At 58.7% G+C, this 19,242-nt stretch overlaps 2 protein-coding genes across 2 annotated transcripts; both read right to left on the bottom strand.

Annotated features, from left to right (window-relative positions):
* Positions 1 to 1,207: 1,207 nt before the first annotated feature.
* LOC129650765 (BTB/POZ domain-containing protein 17-like) lies at positions 1,208 to 2,966 on the bottom strand. Its single transcript, XM_055579570.1, has 2 exons — positions 2,932 to 2,966; positions 1,208 to 2,282 (listed from the first exon to the last, which is right to left on the bottom strand). The coding sequence occupies exons 1-2, from the start codon at positions 2,964 to 2,966 to the stop codon at positions 1,208 to 1,210; spliced, it is 1,110 nt and encodes a 369-aa protein (XP_055435545.1).
* Positions 2,967 to 8,581: 5,615 nt separating this feature from the next.
* Positions 8,582 to 12,215, bottom strand: LOC129648599 (BTB/POZ domain-containing protein 17-like). The gene is made up of 2 exons (XM_055575050.1): positions 11,479 to 12,215; positions 8,582 to 9,748 (listed from the first exon to the last, which is right to left on the bottom strand). The coding sequence occupies exons 1-2, from the start codon at positions 11,910 to 11,912 to the stop codon at positions 8,677 to 8,679; spliced, it is 1,506 nt and encodes a 501-aa protein (XP_055431025.1). The 5' UTR covers positions 11,913 to 12,215; the 3' UTR covers positions 8,582 to 8,676.
* Between the last annotated feature and the right edge of the window lie 7,027 nt (positions 12,216 to 19,242).

Genomic DNA, 19,242 nt, shown 5'->3' on the forward strand with positions numbered 1-19,242 from the left:
AACAATAAAAATCCCATTTGAGTTTTGTTGGTTGTTCCGGAAACTAGACCTTGTCTGAAAGGTGGGGTGGTCCTGACAGACTGGGCTTCCCTTGCCCGGGTGCTGCTAATGGTAAAGAACCTGCCTGCAATGCAGGAGATGCAAGAGATGTGGGTTCAGTCCCTGGGTCAGGAAGATCCCCTGGAGGAAGAAATGGCAACCCACTCCAGATTCTTGCCTGAAGAATCCCATGGGTAGAGGACTGGCGGGCTCCAGTCCACGGGGCTGCAAAGAGCCGGACACGACTGAGCGACCGAGCACATGACTGATTAAGATTCAACCCAAGTCCCCTCTTCCCACCACACCCTCTTCTTCTCCGGCTGGTTGTAGAGCACCGGTCAACAGACTCCTGGGGGAAATCGTTTTTCCTCCGGACTCTGAGGTCTCTGCCCAGACCCCCTCCCAGGAGAGGTCAGAGCCTTAGGGTTGTGCTTACCCCTCCCACCCCAGGATGTCAGGGCTCAGAAATTGCTCAGCTGAGCCCCTCAGCTTCAGGTGAGAAAGCTCCCCCAAGGTGCACCTGACCATCTCGATGCTTTTACCTGCCCTGTCCCCTGTGGGGACGGGGGCCCTTGGGGAAAAGGTAATGAACGATGGGGAGCCCCTGACCTGTGGAGCCCTCCTTGGACTGTTTTTACCCCCAGAACTGGGTGGTTTAATCATCCCCTTGCCGCTCCGAGCGCTGGTTTCTTCTACCAAGAGCTCTGGCTTCCCACGTAGTGCTGGTGATAATCCACTTGCTAATGCAGGAGATGCAAGAGACACGGGTTTGATTCCTGGGTTGGGAAGATGCCCCGCAGGAGGAAAGGGCATCGCCCTCCAGTATTCTTGCCTGAAAAGTTCCATGGGCAGAGGAGCCTGCCAGGCTACAGTACATGAGGTGGCAAAGACTGAAACACCGCTGAACACACACATACACACCACCAGGAACCTTCCTTTCAGGTCAGTGTGAAAGTAGCTCCTGAAACCAGGCATCTGGTCTACCACCCACCGCCTGGCTTCCATCCACCCAGCTCTCAGGCCGCTAGCACCTGGACCCCCAGCGGGCCAGGACAGACACCTCCACTGGCCATGCCACTCCCAGTCCCTCTGCGCCATCTCTACTGGGCCTTTATTTTCCTGATCCAGAGGCCTCAGGGATGCTCAGCTTCCCGCCCCGGCCTGTTGGCTACTTGGGGGTCCGGATGAGGGTGTGATAGATGGGCTTGACAATGAGGTGGAGATGCAGGGCGTTCTCCACCAGGTACTCGGAGTTGCGCCGCTGCAGGTCGGCGTGCGCCAGGAAGTCGCCGGCCTCCTCGCTGCTCTGGTGGAAGCTGTAGGCGTGGCGGACCAGCAGGCGGCCGTGGTGGCGCGCCCCCACCAGCACGGTCTTCTGGAAGCTCACGCCCGCCGCGTCGCCGCCGCTGCTGGCCGGCGTGACCACCAGCCGCGGCCGGCCGTCCTCAGGGCGTGCGAGGGGCAGCGCGGTGCCCGTGGCGTCCGCGTAGACGGGCCGCAGGCTTACCGGCAGCCAGCGTGGAGAGAAGAGCACGTTCCAGGTGACACGGCGGCCCGAGTCGTGGCCGCTTGGGCCCAGCTGCGTCTGGAAGCTGGTGCTGCGATCGTCGCGGGCAGGGTTGTTGATGACCCACGGGGCGCCCCAGGCGGGCGCGAGGTAGTTGCGGGGCAGGAAGGCGCTGCCGTTGACGTCGAAAAACTTGGCGTAGTGCAGCGGCGAGGCGGCGTGGAACTGGTAGGCCTGAAGGAGCAGGTCGGCCACCGCCGGGCCATGGCGCGCCAGGGCGGCCGAGAGCGCCTGAAGCTGGAACAGCTGCGCCGGAGGGATCATGGGGTAACGAATGGCGCGCAGCGCGCACTCGTCCACGGCCGGCGGCGGCCGCGCGCGGCCCAGCCACGCCTCCAGCGCCTGGAAGAGCTCCAGCTCGTCCTGCAGCACGAGGTCCGAGCGCGGCAGCAGCTGCGCCAGCAGCTCAGGGCTCACGGCGCCCCACTCGGCGCTCCCCGCCACGGCCGACAGGTTCCAGGCCAGGAACTGCAGGCAGCTCTGGCGCAGGGCCTCGTCCCCGGTGCTCACCGCGTAGTGGTACCAGCCCACCGCCGGGCCCGCGCCGCCCGCCAGGCGCGCGCGCATATAGTCGGCCACGCCCCGCTGCAAGGAGGCCACGCGGTACTTGGTGGCCAGCTGGTGCAGGGGGATGGCCTGCGCCAGCAGCACGGTCAGCTCTCCGCAGTAGAGGTACCTGCCAGAGAGGTACAGAGATGGAGCGCGGTCAGGGCGGCCAGCGGTTACCCTACCCAGCGCTGCCTCCTGAGTCCCGAGGGTACCCGGCCTTGGGCAGACAGTATTGTCATTAAGGGAGCCAACAGAAGGACCTTCCCACGCGCATCCTACTTCACCGCCTCTTCTCTCCGGTTTCTCGTGGGACGTGGAAATAAGCAAGCATTTATCGACCACAGGTGGCTCAGTGGTGAAGCATCCGCCTGCCAATTTAGGGGACGCAGGTTCTGTCCCTGGGTCAGGAAGATCCTCTGGAGTAGGAAATGGCTACCCACTCCAGTATTCTTGCCTGGAGAACCCCATGGACACAGGAGCCTGGCGGGTCACAGAGTCAGACACCAGTGAGGGACTAACGCTTTGTGTGTGTGGACTCAGTCGCTCAGTTGGGTCTGACTCTTTGCTACCCCCTGGACTATAGCCCACCAACCTCCTCTGTCCATGGGATTCTCCAGGCAAGAACTCATCTTTAAAATGGGAGTGGTCCACCCTCGTGGGGTTGATGAGAAGAGTAAATAAATCCTTTCACATATTAAAGACTCAGAAAACTGTTAGCCAACATTTTAATGAGGATTTTCCAGATCTCCCTTCTCTGTTCTGGAGCATAGCCATACCAGGGGGCTTCAGGGTCCACCAGTCCAGAGGGCATGAGATGGGCTGCGGTTGAGCTGGTCCACGGAGCTCATTTCCCTGGATTCCCTGGTGGCTCAGATGGTAAAGAGTCCGCCCGCCAATGCGGGAGACCGAGGTTCCCTCCCTGGGTCGGGAAGATCCCTTGGAGAAGGAAATGGCAGCCCACTCCAATATCCTCGCCTGGAGAATCCCATGGAAGAAGGAGCCTGGCGGGCTGCGGTCCATGGGGTCGCAAAGAGTCGAACAGAACTGAGCGACTTCACTGCACGGAGCCTGTTTCAGGGATGGGTTGCAAGAAGGTGGGCACAGAGGGGTCCCTCAGGAGCAGTCCCCGGTTGCAGAGTTCAAGACACAGCTTCGAAAAGCGGGCCTCGGAGTGGGGCTTCAGCCGGCCGCACAGCATCCGGGGGCTTGGAAGGGCGAGGACCCGCTCAGCGGCGGGTGCAGGCGGCCCCTCACCGGCCACCTGGTGCTGACGGCCCGCTCGGCTCCCCAGCTGGCGCTGGAGCAGCGGTGCCGAGAGCTGCGCGCGCGGGGCCGCCGCCTGGAGCAGACGCTGCCGCGGCGCGTCAGCTCGGAGCAGCAGCGCGAGGCGCTCGGCCTGCTCTGCCGCGTGCACGAGCTGGAGCTGAAGAACGCCGAGATGCAGTCGCAAGCCCTGCTCCGCGACAGCGCGCTCCGCCACCGCCGCGAGGCCCTGCGCCGCCTGGAGCAGCGCCGCAGCCTCTGCGAGGAGATCATCCGCGCCCAGCGGCAGCTCATCCAGGGTAGGGTCCCCTCGCTACCTACACCGCGCACGTCCGACCCGCCTAGAGCCCGAGAGCGCGCACTGAGCCCTGCCTCTCCGCTCCCCCACCGCAGACTGCAACCTGGCTGTGCCGCAGCATCTGAAGGAGCTGTACGAAGTGTACCTGCGGGAGCAGGAGGAGGGCAACCTGGAGCGTGCCACCATGATGGACCGCCTGGCCTCTCGGGCCCTGCAGGTGGGCGCCCGGGCCGGACAATGCGCCCCTGTGCTAGGGGCAGGGCTGATGCCCAGGGCGGCGCCTGCCAGCAAGTAGGGTGGCCTCGGGACCGTGCTGGCTGGTCCCCAGAAAGCGGACACCTCTTCCTCCTCCTCCTCCTCCTCCTTATCCGACCCAAAGCCTCACCAAGCTCCCCTCCCGTGCTGTTCTTCTGCCACACGTGTCCCCATCCAGGGTCTGAGGGTCAGGGTTGGCCATCTGAGATATCACTAAGGGCCCCAGATGCCCTCCCAGGAGCCCAGGCCACCAGGCAGTGCCACTGGGGATGCCTAGCAGACCACGGCTGGCCCCTGGGGACTCAGCACACAAGCCCCCCTGTCTTCTGGGGCTCCCAGCCCAGATTACAGCCCCAGACACTCTGTGTGCCTGTGTCACCCAGGCTGTTTACTCAGTCTGAGACCAAGTCTTCCGACTCCCCTCTCCCTCCTTTCCTCTCCCCAGGACAGCGCCTTGCCCAAGATTAGCCCCCCGGGAACCGTGCCGACCCGGAGGAGTCTGACCTAGAGAGCGTCAAGATGCCAAACTCCGAGTCCCCGCACCAGCACGGAAGCTTCCTCCTCTGCTCGGCACTGAGAGGTGAGCTGAGCACCACTTCCAGCCATCCAGCCCGCCTGAGCCACCAGGCCATGTCTCAGAGATGCCAGCCCAGACCTGGCTTCCCAGGGAGGATGGAGCAGGAAAGAGGGGAGGGGGGCACAGATATGGAGCCAGGACTTTGGGGTCCTCGTTCCCACAATGCAACAGTTCTCAGGAGGGGTGGCGCTGGGACCCCCGTGGTACCAGCCTGGGCAACAGCTGCCCATCCTCCTCTGCCGACCTCAGTGAAGCCAAGCACCCGTTCAAGGCCAGCTCCCGGGCCTGGCAAGCGAAGGGCTCCTTTATGCCCACCCCACCCCGAATCCCGGCTGTCAACCTGGTGATGCAGGAGGTGAGCAGTGGGCCCCACGGGTCCCTGGATGTGGGCGGGAGTACCCGGGAGGGACACCCAGTGGTTGGGATGGAACTTTTCCAAAACAGCCCTCTGAGGACATAGGGTTCCTGCTGGGTCCAATGGCTTCTCTTCCCAACCCATTCATCTCACAAGCTGCCACTCAGGTCGGTCTGAACGGCCAGATCAACTCCTCCCCTGAAAGCATCGAGAATCTGTCGGAGATCCCCTTGTCCCTCAAAGGTGTGTCCCCTGCCTCCCCCAACCCCCATCAGCCTGAGCCTGGCATGATCTCAATAGCTCAGCGCACCCAGCCGAAGCCTCTTCCTTCCCTCTCCTCTGCTGAACACACCCAGGCATCATTCTAGAAAGAGAGGCACCAGTACCCAGAGAAGAGTAACCACCTGCTCTGTCCACACAGAGCAGGGGACACAATTGGAAACAGAATGGGGAACACATGGCCCTTGGGGTCAAGCCCCCTCCACTTCCCACTCGGAAATAACTGTAATAGCAAATAGAGTCCGAATCCTCCCTACCCTGTGGCCACAGGTGACCCTCATAGCTCAGCAATCCATCTTCAGAACCTGGGACTTCCCTGGCATTTCAGTGGTTAAGACTCAGCACTTCCACTGCAGTGGGTGAAATTTCGATCCCCAGTCAGGGAACTTAGATCCCGTATGCCGTGTGTCATGGTCAAAAAAAACCCTTCCCAACCCACTGAGGCTAGTTTTACCATCGTCAGTTTACAGATGAAAAAAAGGCTCAGAAACTTGCCCAAAGTTTCTCAAACAGCAAGCAAGTTGGGGTGAGCTGCAGCAGAGAAAGGGGTGTTGGAGATGCAGGAGGGCGGGGGGAAATGTGGCCTTGATCCCGGGGTGGGTGCCGCTCTGTCCTGCCGCAGGGAGGAAGGAGACCACAGCCGACACCAAGAGCATCAGCGGGAAGGCTGCCAGGCACCAATCGCAGGCCCTGGGGGCCAAGGGGTGCCAACTGCTGGCACCCACCATAAAGCAGAGCAGCCTGTCCCTGCACTCGCTGGGCGAGACTGATGACGTGTGGCCACCCGGACCGCTGGCCTGCAAGCGGCCACCCAGCCCCACCCTCCAGCACGCCACCAACGAGGACAGCCTGTCCAGCAGCACAGGCGAGGCGCCATCCCGGGCAGTCGAGCGTCATGGCGATGGCCCTTGTCCCACGCTGTAAGGCCAGAAGAAAAGCCCAAGAAAGAAACGTGAGGACTCCCTGGAGGTGAAGCGGAGGTCCCAGGCCTTTGAAGTCACAGGACAAGGGGTGAGCCTAGAGGGACAGGAGCTGGGGGTGTCTGGGCCCCCTCCTTGCTGGGTTCTGAAGGCTGGACTCCTCCAGAGGCCCCAGGGTACCCCTAGCTGTGCACCACTCTCCATGGAGTGTCCCCCAACTGAACCTAACATCTCCTATATCAGATCCCCACCCAGCTCCGAGCTCATCTGGCTCTCCAGCCAACGCAGCTCTCCCGCCCCAAGATGAACGTCGCTGGACCCTGTTCCGTGGAGAATCACACCTCAGAACAGAGGATGCCAGTGGTTGGGCACCTGACCCCTACCGTCCGGCCCCTGGGAAAGGCCACACTGCCTATGGCCAAGGTCAAACTTCCTCCGTGCCAGAACTTGGGTGAGTACCAGCAAGTGGGGGTGGGGGGGCAGGGATAGCAATGGGGAGAGGGGAGCCCTTGGCCAGGCCAGGGAGGAGACTGGTTGAGCTCCCTGCCCCTATGGCTGCCCCTTGCTGGAAACTGGGTTCCTGAAGACTATTAGTGGGACTGGCCTCTGGGGGGAGGTGCCCCAGGGAGTTCAGAGCCACTGTGGGTGACTAGAGGGCATGGAGAGGCATGCCTTAAAGCAGAGCTCCTGGCCCTTCCCTGTCGCAGGCCCGGAGGACACCTCCCCTGTCGCTGCCCCCTCCAACCCAGGGGATATTTCTGAACGGGTTACTCGGATGCCCCGCCTGCCCTATGGCACAGGCACCCAAGGCAAAAATGGAGGATTACAGTAGAACTGAGGGCCCTGCCCGGAACCGGCCCTCCTGCCCGCCAAGGCTTGATGGGGTGTGGCAGCAAAGGGAGACGGAGGCTGGGCAGATGGGGATGACCTGGCGTCAGGAGCTCGGGATCTCAGAAGGCTGGGGCCCCTGGGACCCAGGAACCATGGGGGTGCCTGCCCCCACACTTCCGTGCCTTCAGTGCCAACGGGAAGGGGAGCTGAGCCCAGGAGGCATGGCCTGGATGGCAGGGCTCCCTGGCTTCCCAGCCCTGGATCCCAGGGCTCTCTGGGCAGAGACTCCTGTTGCCGAAACTCTATTCTAAGATCTGCAACCAGATTGGCCTGAGGAATGTGGGGCGGGGGTGGAGCAGGGAGGGACTGTTCGTGGGATTAGGGCTCCTGGGCCCACATCTGGGACAAGGGCATGCTGGATGGTTGGGGAAGGGCCCGACGGGCATTTCCCTTACTGTGGCTGGGGGCTGGAAAGGAATCTAGCTTTGTTACTCAGCAGTCGCTTCCACCTTCCCCCTGCCCCCCAACTGCTTGTTAACAATAAAAATCCCATTTGAGTTTTGTTGGTTGTTCCGGAAACTAGACCTTGTCTGAAAGGTGGGGTGGTCCTGACAGACTGGGCTTCCCTTGCCCGGGTGCTGCTAATGGTAAAGAACCTGCCTGCAATGCAGGAGATGCAAGAGATGTGGGTTCAGTCCCTGGGTCAGGAAGATCCCCTGGAGGAAGAAATGGCAACCCACTCCAGATTCTTGCCTGAAGAATCCCATGGGTAGAGGACTGGCGGGCTCCAGTCCACGGGGCTGCAAAGAGCCGGACACGACTGAGCGACCGAGCACATGACTGATTAAGATTCAACCCAAGTCCCCTCTTCCCACCACACCCTCTTCTTCTCCGGCTGGTTGTAGAGCACCGGTCAACAGACTCCTGGGGGAAATCGTTTTTCCTCCGGACTCTGAGGTCTCTGCCCAGACCCCCTCCCAGGAGAGGTCAGAGCCTTAGGGTTGTGCTTACCCCTCCCACCCCAGGATGTCAGGGCTCAGAAATTGCTCAGCTGAGCCCCTCAGCTTCAGGTGAGAAAGCTCCCCCAAGGTGCACCTGACCATCTCGATGCTTTTACCTGCCCTGTCCCCTGTGGGGACGGGGACCCTTGGGGAAAAGGTAATGAACGATGGGGAGCCCCTGACCTGTGGAGCCCTCCTTGGACTGTTTTTACCCCCAGAACTGGGTGGTTTAATCATCCCCTTGCCGCTCCGAGCGCTGGTTTCTTCTACCAAGAGCTCTGGCTTCCCACGTAGTGCTGGTGATAATCCACTTGCTAATGCAGGAGATGCAAGAGACACGGGTTTGATTCCTGGGTTGGGAAGATGCCCCGCAGGAGGAAAGGGCATCGCCCTCCAGTATTCTTGCCTGAAAAGTTCCATGGGCAGAGGAGCCTGCCAGGCTACAGTACATGAGGTGGCAAAGACTGAAACGCCGCTGAACACACACATACACACCACCAGGAACCTTCCTTTCAGGTCAGTGTGAAAGTAGCTCCTGAAACCAGGCATCTGGTCTACCACCCACCGCCTGGCTTCCATCCACCCAGCTCTCAGGCCGCTAGCACCTGGACCCCCAGCGGGCCAGGACAGACACCTCCACTGGCCATGCCACTCCCAGTCCCTCTGCGCCATCTCTACTGGGCCTTTATTTTCCTGATCCAGAGGCCTCAGGGATGCTCAGCTTCCCGCCCCGGCCTGTTGGCTACTTGGGGGTCCGGATGAGGGTGTGATAGACGGGCTTGACAATGAGGTGGAGATGCAGGGCGTTCTCCACCAGGTACTCGGAGTTGCGCCGCTGCAGGTCGGCGTGCGCCAGGAAGTCGCCGGCCTCCTCGCTGCTCTGGTGGAAGCTGTAGGCGTGGCGGACCAGCAGGCGGCCGTGGTGGCGCGCCCCCACCAGCACGGTCTTCTGGAAGCTCACGCCCGCCGCGTCGCCGCCGCTGCTGGCCGGCGTGACCACCAGCCGCGGCCGGCCGTCCTCAGGGCGTGCGAGGGGCAGCGCGGTGCCCGTGGCGTCCGCGTAGACGGGCCGCAGGCTTACCGGCAGCCAGCGTGGAGAGAAGAGCACGTTCCAGGTGACACGGCGGCCCGAGTCGTGGCCGCTTGGGCCCAGCTGCGTCTGGAAGCTGGTGCTGCGATCGTCGCGGGCAGGGTTGTTGATGACCCACGGGGCGCCCCAGGCGGGCGCGAGGTAGTTGCGGGGCAGGAAGGCGCTGCCGTTGACGTCGAAAAACTTGGCGTAGTGCAGCGGCGAGGCGGCGTGGAACTGGTAGGCCTGAAGGAGCAGGTCGGCCACCGCCGGGCCATGGCGCGCCAGGGCGGCCGAGCGCGCCTGAAGCTGGAACAGTTGAGCCGGAGGGATCATGGGGTAACGGATGGCGCGCGGCGCGCGCTCGGCTATGGCCGGCGGCGGCCGCGCGCGGCCCAGCCACGCCTCCAGCGCCTGGAAGAGCTCCAGCTCGTCCTGCAGCACGAGGTCCGAGCGCGGCAGCAGCTGCGCCAGCAGCTCAGGGCTCACGGCGCCCCACTCGGCGCTCCCCGCCACGGCCGACAGGTTCCAGGCCAGGAACTGCAGGCAGCTCTGGCGCAGGGCCTCGTCCCCGGTGCTCACCGCGTAGTGGTACAGCCCACCGCCGGGCCGCGCCGCCACCAGGTGCGCGCGCATATAGTCGGCCACGCCCCGCTGCAAGGAGGCCACGCGGTACTTGGTGGCCAGCTGGTGCAGGGGGATGGCCTGCGCCAGCAGCACGGTCAGCTCTCCGCAGTAGAGGTACCTGCCAGAGAGGTACAGAGATGGAGCGCGGTCAGGGCGGCCAGCGGTTACCCTACCCAGCGCTGCCCCCTGAGTCCCGAGGGTACCCGGCCTTGGGCAGACAGTATTGTCATTAAGGGAGCCAACAGAAGGACCTTCCCACGCGCATCCTACTTCACCGCCTCTTCTCTCCGGTTTCTCGTGGGACGTGGAAATAAGCAAGCATTTATCGAGCACAGGTGGCTCACTGGTGAAGCATCTGCCTGCCAATTTAGGGGACGCAGGTTCTGTCCCTGGGTCAGGAAGATCCTCTGGAGTAGGAAATGGCTACCCCCTCCAGTATCCTTGCCTGGAAAATACCATGGACACATAAGCCTCGTGGGCTACAGCCCATGGGGTCCCAAAGAGTCGGACAGGACTTACCTGACTGAGTACGTCAATGATTCCTATATTGAGCGCCCACTGAGTGATTGAGCTCTGTGCTAGGGCAAGAAAGATGTATCTCCTACCTTCACCAGGTGTACAGTGTGGGTTCGGATTCATATTCCGCCAGTTACTTGCTATAAGAGTGGGCAAGCCATTTAACTTCACTGTTTGCCTCTGGGAACAAAAGATGTTTCCCAGGATCCCTTAGATCACATGACTAAATTCTAGCTAATGAGATGTCTGCAAAGGCACAGACTGGGATTGGGGGAAAGGCTGGTTAAATAGAACTGACTAGGGTAGAGATTGATGCTAAAGCTGAAACTCCAGTACTTTGGCCACCTCATGCGAAGAGTTGACTCATTGGAAAAGACTCTGATGCTGGGAAGGATTGGGGGCAGGAGGAGAAGGGGACGACAGAAGATGAAATGGCTGGATGGCATCACTGACTCAATGGACGTGAGTCTGAGTGAACTCTGGGAGTTGGTGATAGACAGGGAGGCCTGGTGTGCTGCAATTCATGGGGGTCACAAAGAGTCGGACACGACTGAGCGACTGAACTGAACTGAGGGTAGAGATTATTGTCGTTCAGTCTGTCAGTCCTGTCCGACTCTTTGCGACTGCATAGACCAGCACACCAGGCTTCCCTGTCCTTCACCATCTCCTGGAGCTTGTTCTAACTCTTATCCATTGAGTCGGTGACACCATCCAACTGTCTCATCCTTTGTTGTCCCCTTCTCCTCCTTCCTTCAATCTTTCCCAGTTAGGGGGTAGAGGAAAGATGCTTTTGTCCTTCTGTGCTATCTCTCTTTCTGTTGCCTGGAAGTTTGAAGAAATGACCAATATTCTGCAGCCATCTTGTCTAAGCTATTAAAGCAGGGTCACTTCCTCAGACTAGAGTGTGGGCAGTGTCCCTGCGCAGAACGCTAGCAGGAAGCAGCCCCCTAGCCCTGTGATTCAAAACCTGGCCAGACAGCAAAACCACACAGAGACATTAAAATAAGAAACAGTGGCCCAACCCTAGATGTGAAGCTCGGAATTCAGGGTGGGGCCTAGAAGTCTATAGTCCTTAAAAGCTCTCAAGGCCAGGTTTGGAAACAGCTTTGAAAGTATTTGGTAACTAACTTCAAACCTCTCAGAGCTTTCAGTCAGGGGAGTCCTGCTGCATTTTGCAAGAAGCTGGTGCAAAGAAGGAAGAGGGAGGTAGTTGCATGGTCATCCTAATGCCATCCAGGGAAGGGGCAGGGTTAAGAGCCAGGGCTTCCATCACCCTGTGAGTAGAGAAGCCAGGGACGTGGAAAGGGATGTCTTCCCCTGATCCTTCCCCACCTGATGAACTTGTCGAAGACAGCAGCACAGTCCGGGGACTCCTGCAACACCACCTCGCTCTGGTTACTCAGCAGCTCCCGGAACTGCTCACTCTGCAGTCCCAGCAGCAGGCGGTGGGCATGGAAGACTCGGACCTCGTCGGTGCCCATGGCCTGCACCCGCAACACCACATCGCTGGCATTGCCCTGCCGCAGCAGTTCCTGCAGGCGCTGGAGCAGCATCTGGGAGTGGTTGATGGAGGTGCCCGCTGACTCCCCGCCAACATCAGCTTTCTGGGCTGCAGCAGGAAGGAACAGAGCAGCCTGAGAGAGCAGCCTTCTGGGGTTGCAGATGGACCAGCTGGAGATGCCTGTGGTTGGATGTGGGCAAGAGGGTAGGGGAAGCCTGGGGAGGCTGTGTGCTCTCGTTTGTGCCTGTGAAGTGCGTGGATGCATGTGTGTGCAGACAAGCACATCTTAGACAGGGAAAGTCGTGAACCTGAGCAGACCCTCAGAAGATGCTCTTGGAAGGGGCTGGGGGTGGATTTCCGGCAGGGAGAGGTCATGAATCAGGATGGGACAAAATGTCCAGAGCTGGATTTCCCTGGTGACTTGGTGGTAAAAATCTGCCTGCCCATGCAGGAGACACAGGTTTGATCCCTGATCTGGGAAGATCCCATGTGCCGCAGAGCAACTAAGCCTGTGCTCCAGGACTATTGAGTCTGTGCTCTAGAGCCGGGGAGCTGAAAGTACTGAGCCCAAGGTCTGTGACAAGAGAGGCCACTGCAGTGAGAAGCCCGCGCACTTTGATGAAGAGTAGCCCGTGCTTGCTGCAACTAGAGAAAAGCCCACACAGCAAGAGACCCAACACATCCAAAAAAAAAAAAAATTTAATGTCTAGAGCTGATCTCCATGATGCCAGACCCCTAGGCAAGGATTGAGGAACCTCTTGGTCCCCACCCCCTCGCCTCCTGAAGAATTGCCCACCTTACCCCTTGGAAGAGAATAGTTGGCCCAAAGCAGTGCATTCCCCAGCAAATAATCTATTGAGCACTTACAATAAGCCAGACACTCCCCTGGGAGCTCAGACCAGCACAGTGAACAAAACAAACCAGCTCCTTACACTCATAAAAGCACAACTTAGCTTCTTAGGCAATAAATACACAAATAAGCCTCTGGTTTTAGGCTGTGACCAGTAAAGGCGGTGACGGGTGGCGGCTCCTGTAGGTGCAGGAATCAGAGACAGGCTCCCTGCGGAAGTGATAAGGAGCCCGCCCGAGGCCCTGGGAAACGCTGGGCTTGGTGCTGGGAAGGCGGAGGGGATCTGCCCACATTCTGAGTGGGAGGCGAGGGGCGGAGCAGGGGAGGGGGCTGCAGCATGGGGGCGTGGTGCAGGCCCAGCCGCCCTCCTGGATCCTGATCTGGGAGGCAGGGGTCTACACTGGCCTCCCGGGGGACCTGAGAAAGCACAGAGCGAGCGGGTCCTGGACGGGACTCTCAAGGCACCTGCGCCTTGGGACTGGCGTCCTCCTGCTTCCAGGCGAGCCGCGCTGGACCCTCCTCCCCTGTTTCCAGGGACACCGTGAGGGTCAGACAGGGACACGTGCCCATGGACGGAAAACTCAGTGACAGAAAGCACTGCCAGCAGCCTCCCCAAGTGGAGCATGGACTGAGGAGTCCAGGGGAGCAGATGGGCACCCCCACCCCCCGTGTGCGTATGTGTGCAAGCTTTGTTACTCAGCAGTCGCTTCCACCTTCCCCCTGCCCCCCAACTGCTTGTTAACAATAAAAATCCCATTTGAGTTTTGTTGGTTGTTCCGGAAACTAGACCTTGTCTGAAAGGTGGGGTGGTCCTGACAGACTGGGCTTCCCTTGCCCGGGTGCTGCTAATGGTAAAGAACCTGCCTGCAATGCAGGAGATGCAAGAGATGTGGGTTCAGTCCCTGGGTCAGGAAGATCCCCTGGAGGAAGAAATGGCAACCCACTCCAGATTCTTGCCTGAAGAATCCCATGGGTAGAGGACTGGCGGGCTCCAGTCCACGGGGCTGCAAAGAGCCGGACACGACTGAGCGACCGAGCACATGACTGATTAAGATTCAACCCAAGTCCCCTCTTCCCACCACACCCTCTTCTTCTCCGGCTGGTTGTAGAGCACCGGTCAACAGACTCCTGGGGGAAATCGTTTTTCCTCCGGACTCTGAGGTCTCTGCCCAGACCCCCTCCCAGGAGAGGTCAGAGCCTTAGGGTTGTGCTTACCCCTCCCACCCCAGGATGTCAGGGCTCAGAAACTGCTCAGCTGAGCCCCTCAGCTTCAGGTGAGAAAGCTCCCCCAAGGTGCACCTGACCATCTCGATGCTTTTACCTGCCCTGTCCCCTGTGGGGACGGGGGCCCTTGGGGAAAAGGTAATGAACGATGGGGAGCCCCTGACCTGTGGAGCCCTCCTTGGACTGTTTTTACCCCCAGAACTGGGTGGTTTAATCATCCCCTTGCCGCTCCGAGCGCTGGTTTCTTCTACCAAGAGCTCTGGCTTCCCACGTAGTGCTGGTGATAATCCACTTGCTAATGCAGGAGATGCAAGAGACACGGGTTTGATTCCTGGGTTGGGAAGATCCCCCGCAGGAGGAAAGGGCATCGCCCTCCAGTATTCTTGCCTGAAAAGTTCCATGGGCAGAGGAGCCTGCCAGGCTACAGTACATGAGGTGGCAAAGACTGAAACGCCGCTGAACACACACATACACACCACCAGGAACCTTCCTTTCAGGTCAGTGTGAAAGTAGCTCCTGAAACCAGGCATCTGGTCTACCACCCACCGCCTGGCTTCCATCCACCCAGCTCTCAGGCCGCTAGCACCTGGACCCCCAGCGGGCCAGGACAGACACCTCCACTGGCCATGCCACTCCCAGTCCCTCTGCGCCATCTCTACTGGGCCTTTATTTTCCTGCTCTGTGGGCAGGCACAGAGAGGCACAGAGCTGGCCTCTGGTGCAGGTTCTGTGGTCAGCTCCAGCCTGGGCACACTGCCACGTCAGCTCAGCTGAGCCTCCCAGTTATCCTGAGTACCGCAACTGCCCCCTCCCTTGGCCAATGAGGATTGTTGAGTCTGGTGGCTCAGACGGTAAAGAATCCACCTGCAATGCAGGAGACCCTGGGCCAGGAAGATCCCTGGGTCGGGAAGATCCCCTGGAGAAGGGAATGGCTACCCACTCCACTGTTCTTCCCTGGAGAATCCCAAGGACAGAGGAGCCTGGCGGGCTACAGTACATGGAGTCGCAGAGTCGGAGACGACTAAGCGACTAAGCGGGGCTTCTCTGGTGACACAGGGTAAAGAATTGGCCTGCAATGCAGAAGACCTGGGTTCCATCCCTGGGTCAGGAAGATCCCCCGGAGGAGAGCATGGCAGCCCACCCCAATATTCTTGCCTGGAGAATTCCATGGACAGAGGAGACTGGCGGGCTACAGTCCGTGGGGTCACAAAGAGTTGGACTCGACCAAGCGACCAACACACACACACACAAGCGACCAAGCATGAGTCAGAGAAGGAAAGCAACTTGCCCAACATCACTCGGTTAGTAAACAGTCAAATAAGTGAGCAAAAGTCACTCAGTCGTGTCTGACTCTTTGCGACATCATGGATCATAGCCCACCAGACTCCTCTGTCCATGGAATTTTCCAGGCAAGAATATGGGAGTGGTTTGCCATTCCCTTCTCCAGGGGATCTTCCTGTCACAGGGATGGAACCCAAGTCTCCTGCATTGTAGGCAGATTCTTTACCATCTGAACCACCTGGCTGGGATTCAAACCCATGTTTTCCGGCCCCACATCGGGTTCTTTTGGTTTACATTATTTCACCTCATTGTCTTAACTAAGGAGAAATTTCATTTTATTCATTCATTCAGCAGCAACCAAGAGCTAAGCTATGGAAACACCCAGCCCCTACCTTATAGGAGTTTCCTTCCTGGTCTAGTGGTTCAGACTTAAGCTTACTATTCAACGTGCAGGGGCTATGGTAACAGAGAGGAAGCTGGGGGTCCTAATTCCCATTTAGCAGACAAGGAAACTGAAGGAAGGGATGGAATTGACCTTCTGGATCATGAGCAAATCAATAACAGCCTCACCCAGGGCTCAGGACTCCGAGGAGCGCTGAGTAGTACATTTTGCATTTTCTAAGAATCTTGCCAAATGCATATTTGTGGACTTGCATAAGCGCCTTGGCAAAGATCCTACATACGTTTATCGTTACCGGTGCTTGACTAATTTAGGAGGGACCGGAGACATGGCTTAACGGGATGGGAGGGTCACGTGCTCCAGGTTTCCTTCCGCGCCGCGCAGCCCCGCGTCCCGGCCACCCCCCCCCCCTCCCCGGCCAGGGTTGCTAGGCAACGAGTAAACGCCGGAGCCGTTTGAGAAGCGCTGGAGCCAGATCAGCGACTAGGGGGCTTCCCTAGCGGCAGCAGGAACCGACCAAGGTTGAGGGGCGGACGCGGGGAGGATGTCCGCGACTGAAGAGAAGACTGGAGAGTGAAAGGGAGCCCCACAGGGTGAGAAACACCTCTAGTGCAAGAAGCTCCTCGTGGGGCGTCCTTCCGGGCTAGCCCTGCCTGATGATGGACCCCGGGGACCAGTGCTCCTAGGGTCCCCCGCCCATCGGTCCTCGCTGCCCTAGATGTTCCCAGAGTCCCAGGACCCAGCAAGTTCCAAACACCCTGCCTCCTGCACCTCTTGCGGCCAGTCCGGTCCTGATGCGATCCGTCTCCTGGTGGGGGGATGGGAGACCTAAAGGGTTTACAGCCCACCCCCACCCCCCACCCCGGTATCGAAAATACAGCCTGGGGCTGGGGTGGTGGGCGGCCCGGCCCGGTGAAGAGGAGAGCTTTCTGGTAAGAATGGAGGAAAGGGCGTTAGAGTTACTGAGCCCCTCTTCAGGGGTGGTCCTCTGCAGCATTTCATCTATTCCTCAGCCCCGGAGTGGGTCTCCATCCGGATGCCCTGAGGGTATCGTGCTGAAGGTCACACGCAGGGTTAGTTCCTTCTTCCTGCAACAAGTTCACATTTATGTCTCTCGAACCACACAAGTGCATTCTTCTCCCAGCTTTCAGACCCAGTGTTTTCCATCTTACATCGTTAGCTTGCTGGACTTTTTCACATCAGAAGAGGAGGAGTAGGGGAGAGACCTCTAGGGGAGCGTCCTGGCGGATTGGGGTCACATCGCACGTTCAGCGTGTGACAAAGGGAGGAGGGGGCCCCCCTCCGTGCCAGGCACTGGGGATGGGAGTGAATAGAGGACCACAGTCTTCTGATTAGGAACCATTACTCTCGTGGACTGTCATTATTAATGAATATTCATTGCTGTTGTTGTTGTTTAGTCACTAAATTGTGTCTGATTCTTTTGTGACCCCATGGACTGGAGCCCGTCATACTCCTCTGTCCGTGAGATTTTCCAGGCAAGAATACTGGAGTTGCCTTTTCCTTCTCCAGGGGATCGTCCTCACCCAGGGATCAAACCCACGTCCCTTGCATTGGCAGGTGAATTCTTTACCACTGAGTCTCTAGGGAAGCCCAATGACTATTAGCACTACATCAAAAAAAAAAAAAAAAGACCATAGTCTTGGCTCAAGGGGACAGTGCTGTAGTGGGCGGAGCAGGGAAACACAGGCCCACATCACCCTCCGGGTCTAGGGACCTCCTCCCACGTCTGGCTGTCTTCATCCTCTACCTCTTGGAGTTCATCCCAGGTTGACCCCAGTGTGGAGCAGAGGAAGGAATTCCCAGGGAGATCAGCCACTTTTGAAGGCGAGTGAGTCCCTTATGACCACAAGTTCCAGAAGGTGCATAGACAGAAGAAAGAGGGCAGGAAGTCCCTCCCCCTACAGTCCTGTGTCCAGCCAGACACAGCACAAAGACTGGAGCCTGCCCCAGGGACAAGAAGAAGGAGAGGCCTTGTCACCTTTGTGACACCAGGGAGTCCAGTGGTGCGGAAGGTAGCCACCTCCACTTGCCTGCCCGTGAAGCTCCTACACTGAACTTCTCAGCCACCCCCCACCAGTCCCTCGTCTCTCCCTTTCTCTGAAGCCAAAGGAGGTTCTTTCCAGGAATCACTTCGCTCATTATCATTGCACAAGCCAAGTCTTATTTTTATGTTTGGTGAAGGTTCTGATATGACTGCCCCAGGATGTCGGAGGCGGTTGCATATTTGGCATTCAGATCAGCATGTCTCTAATTCCACGTGGTCTTGTGTTTGAGATGCTTGTGGGGCTGAGGTTCCCACGGGTGGCATCTCCTCCCCCAAAGTCCCAGAGGGCAGCAAGGCGGCTCGTGCCTCCCCTTGAAGCCCCCTTTGCAGACAGCCTTACTCAGGCGCTGCTTGGCGCAGCCCCGCCTGTGAGGCTTGTCTCACCAGGGCGGGGAGAGACCTCCTGAGACCACCCCCCCAGCTCTGACCTCACCATTCATCTTCCTGCCTCACCAGCTTGTGAGAAAGAGCCTGCTCTGGGTCCTTGAATGAGCTGTCTTCCCATCACCCAGCCAGCCTTTAAATGTCTCCTCTGTCTGCCTCCAGATAGAAAACAATGCCTCTGTTCTCGCTCCTGGCTTGGCCTTGGGAAGCACCAAGAAGGAAAGCAAAGCTGTTAAAAATATGACCTGGGCTAAAGAGGCTATTTTTGTCTTCCTAGGCTTACCTCGTGCTCTTAAGACCCCTTGGGTCCCCTAGGAGCTGGCCGTCTCATGGCAGTTGTCTCTTAACAGAGGGAGGGACAAGCAGCCTGCAGTTACCAGAGTCTGCAGTCCTTGGGGGTGAGCGCTGGGAGGTGGCGGGGCGGGGGCGCAGGCGCAGCCCTGCTGTAGTTCAGCGATGTGCTGGGGCCAGGGCGATGCTCATTGGGTGTGCACCCTTTGCAACGAGGCTCTCTTTTGTCCATGAAAAATAAACCCTTAGGGCAACCTGCTGTCATCTGTGCTTCTGTCCCCATCCTCTGTTTTCCAAGCCATTGCTCCTACCCTTCCTGGGTGTAGAAAAGTTGCCAAACCACAGGAAAGAGCAAAAAATACTGCTCCCTGCAAGTCTGATGCAGGATGAGCTGTACTGGGGCTGAGAAGTAGGCGGTTGGGACGGTGGTACCATGTCCAACAAACAACGCGGGCGGATGCAAAGTGGCCTCGTAGTTAACCTTAACCTCATCGCCCTCACCCCCGTCCCAGCTGCTCCAGGGCCCGAGGCCACCCAGGCACATGCTTCTAGGCTGCCGCAGAGCTCTTGGCCCTAAATCTCAGGGAACAGCAGCCTGGACCCACCCGTCCGGTTCCTTGAAGCCCTGGAGCTGGGGGAGGAAGGACAGACGCATATCTGGTCCTAATAGTCATCTGGAGTGGCTGTACAAGTGTCTAAGCCTCATCTCAGACATGTAGATCAGTGTTTACAGGAGGGGGGCTGGGAATCTCTGTGTTTTGAAGGGACATTCCAATTTGAGAAATGTTGGCTGTGAGATTAAGAGCCCTCGCTTTAAATTGGTGGTTCTCATCCTTGGCTGCATGCTGAGAGATTATGATTTAATTAGTCTGCAGTTCAGCCTGAGCATCGTGGTTTTTTCCAGAGCCCTCCAGGTGTTTCTAAGTGTGTGGCCAAGGTTGAGAATCACTACTGTATTTTCGTTTGTTTGTTTTGGCTGTGGGATCTCAGATCAGGGACTGAACCTGCCCGCCCTGCTGCGATCCATTTTGAGTCATCTTTTTGTATGGAGCGAGGTAGAACCTGGGGTCATGCTTTTGCCTGTGAATGTACAGCATCCCC

Source organism: Bubalus kerabau, chromosome 4 (genome assembly GCF_029407905.1).
Source record: "Bubalus kerabau isolate K-KA32 ecotype Philippines breed swamp buffalo chromosome 4, PCC_UOA_SB_1v2, whole genome shotgun sequence".
Classification (NCBI taxonomy): domain Eukaryota; kingdom Metazoa; phylum Chordata; class Mammalia; order Artiodactyla; family Bovidae; genus Bubalus; species Bubalus kerabau.

What these genes read in the sequence shown, in the direction of transcription:
- LOC129650765 (XM_055579570.1), bottom strand. Translation starts at nt 2,966, where the DNA reads ATGCCCTCTGGACTGGTGGACCCTGAAGCCCCCTG. An exon ending in GTGGACCCTGAAGCCCCCTG is followed by an intron (nt 2,283 to 2,931) that starts GTATGGCTATGC and finishes CCTCTCTGGCAG; the next exon opens with GTACCTCTACTGCGGAGAGC.
- LOC129648599 (XM_055575050.1), bottom strand. Translation starts at nt 11,912, where the DNA reads ATGCATCCACGCACTTCACAGGCACAAACGAGAGCACACAGCCTCCCC. An exon ending in GTCTTCGACAAGTTCATCAG is followed by an intron (nt 9,749 to 11,478) that starts GTGGGGAAGGAT and finishes CCTCTCTGGCAG; the next exon opens with GTACCTCTACTGCGGAGAGC.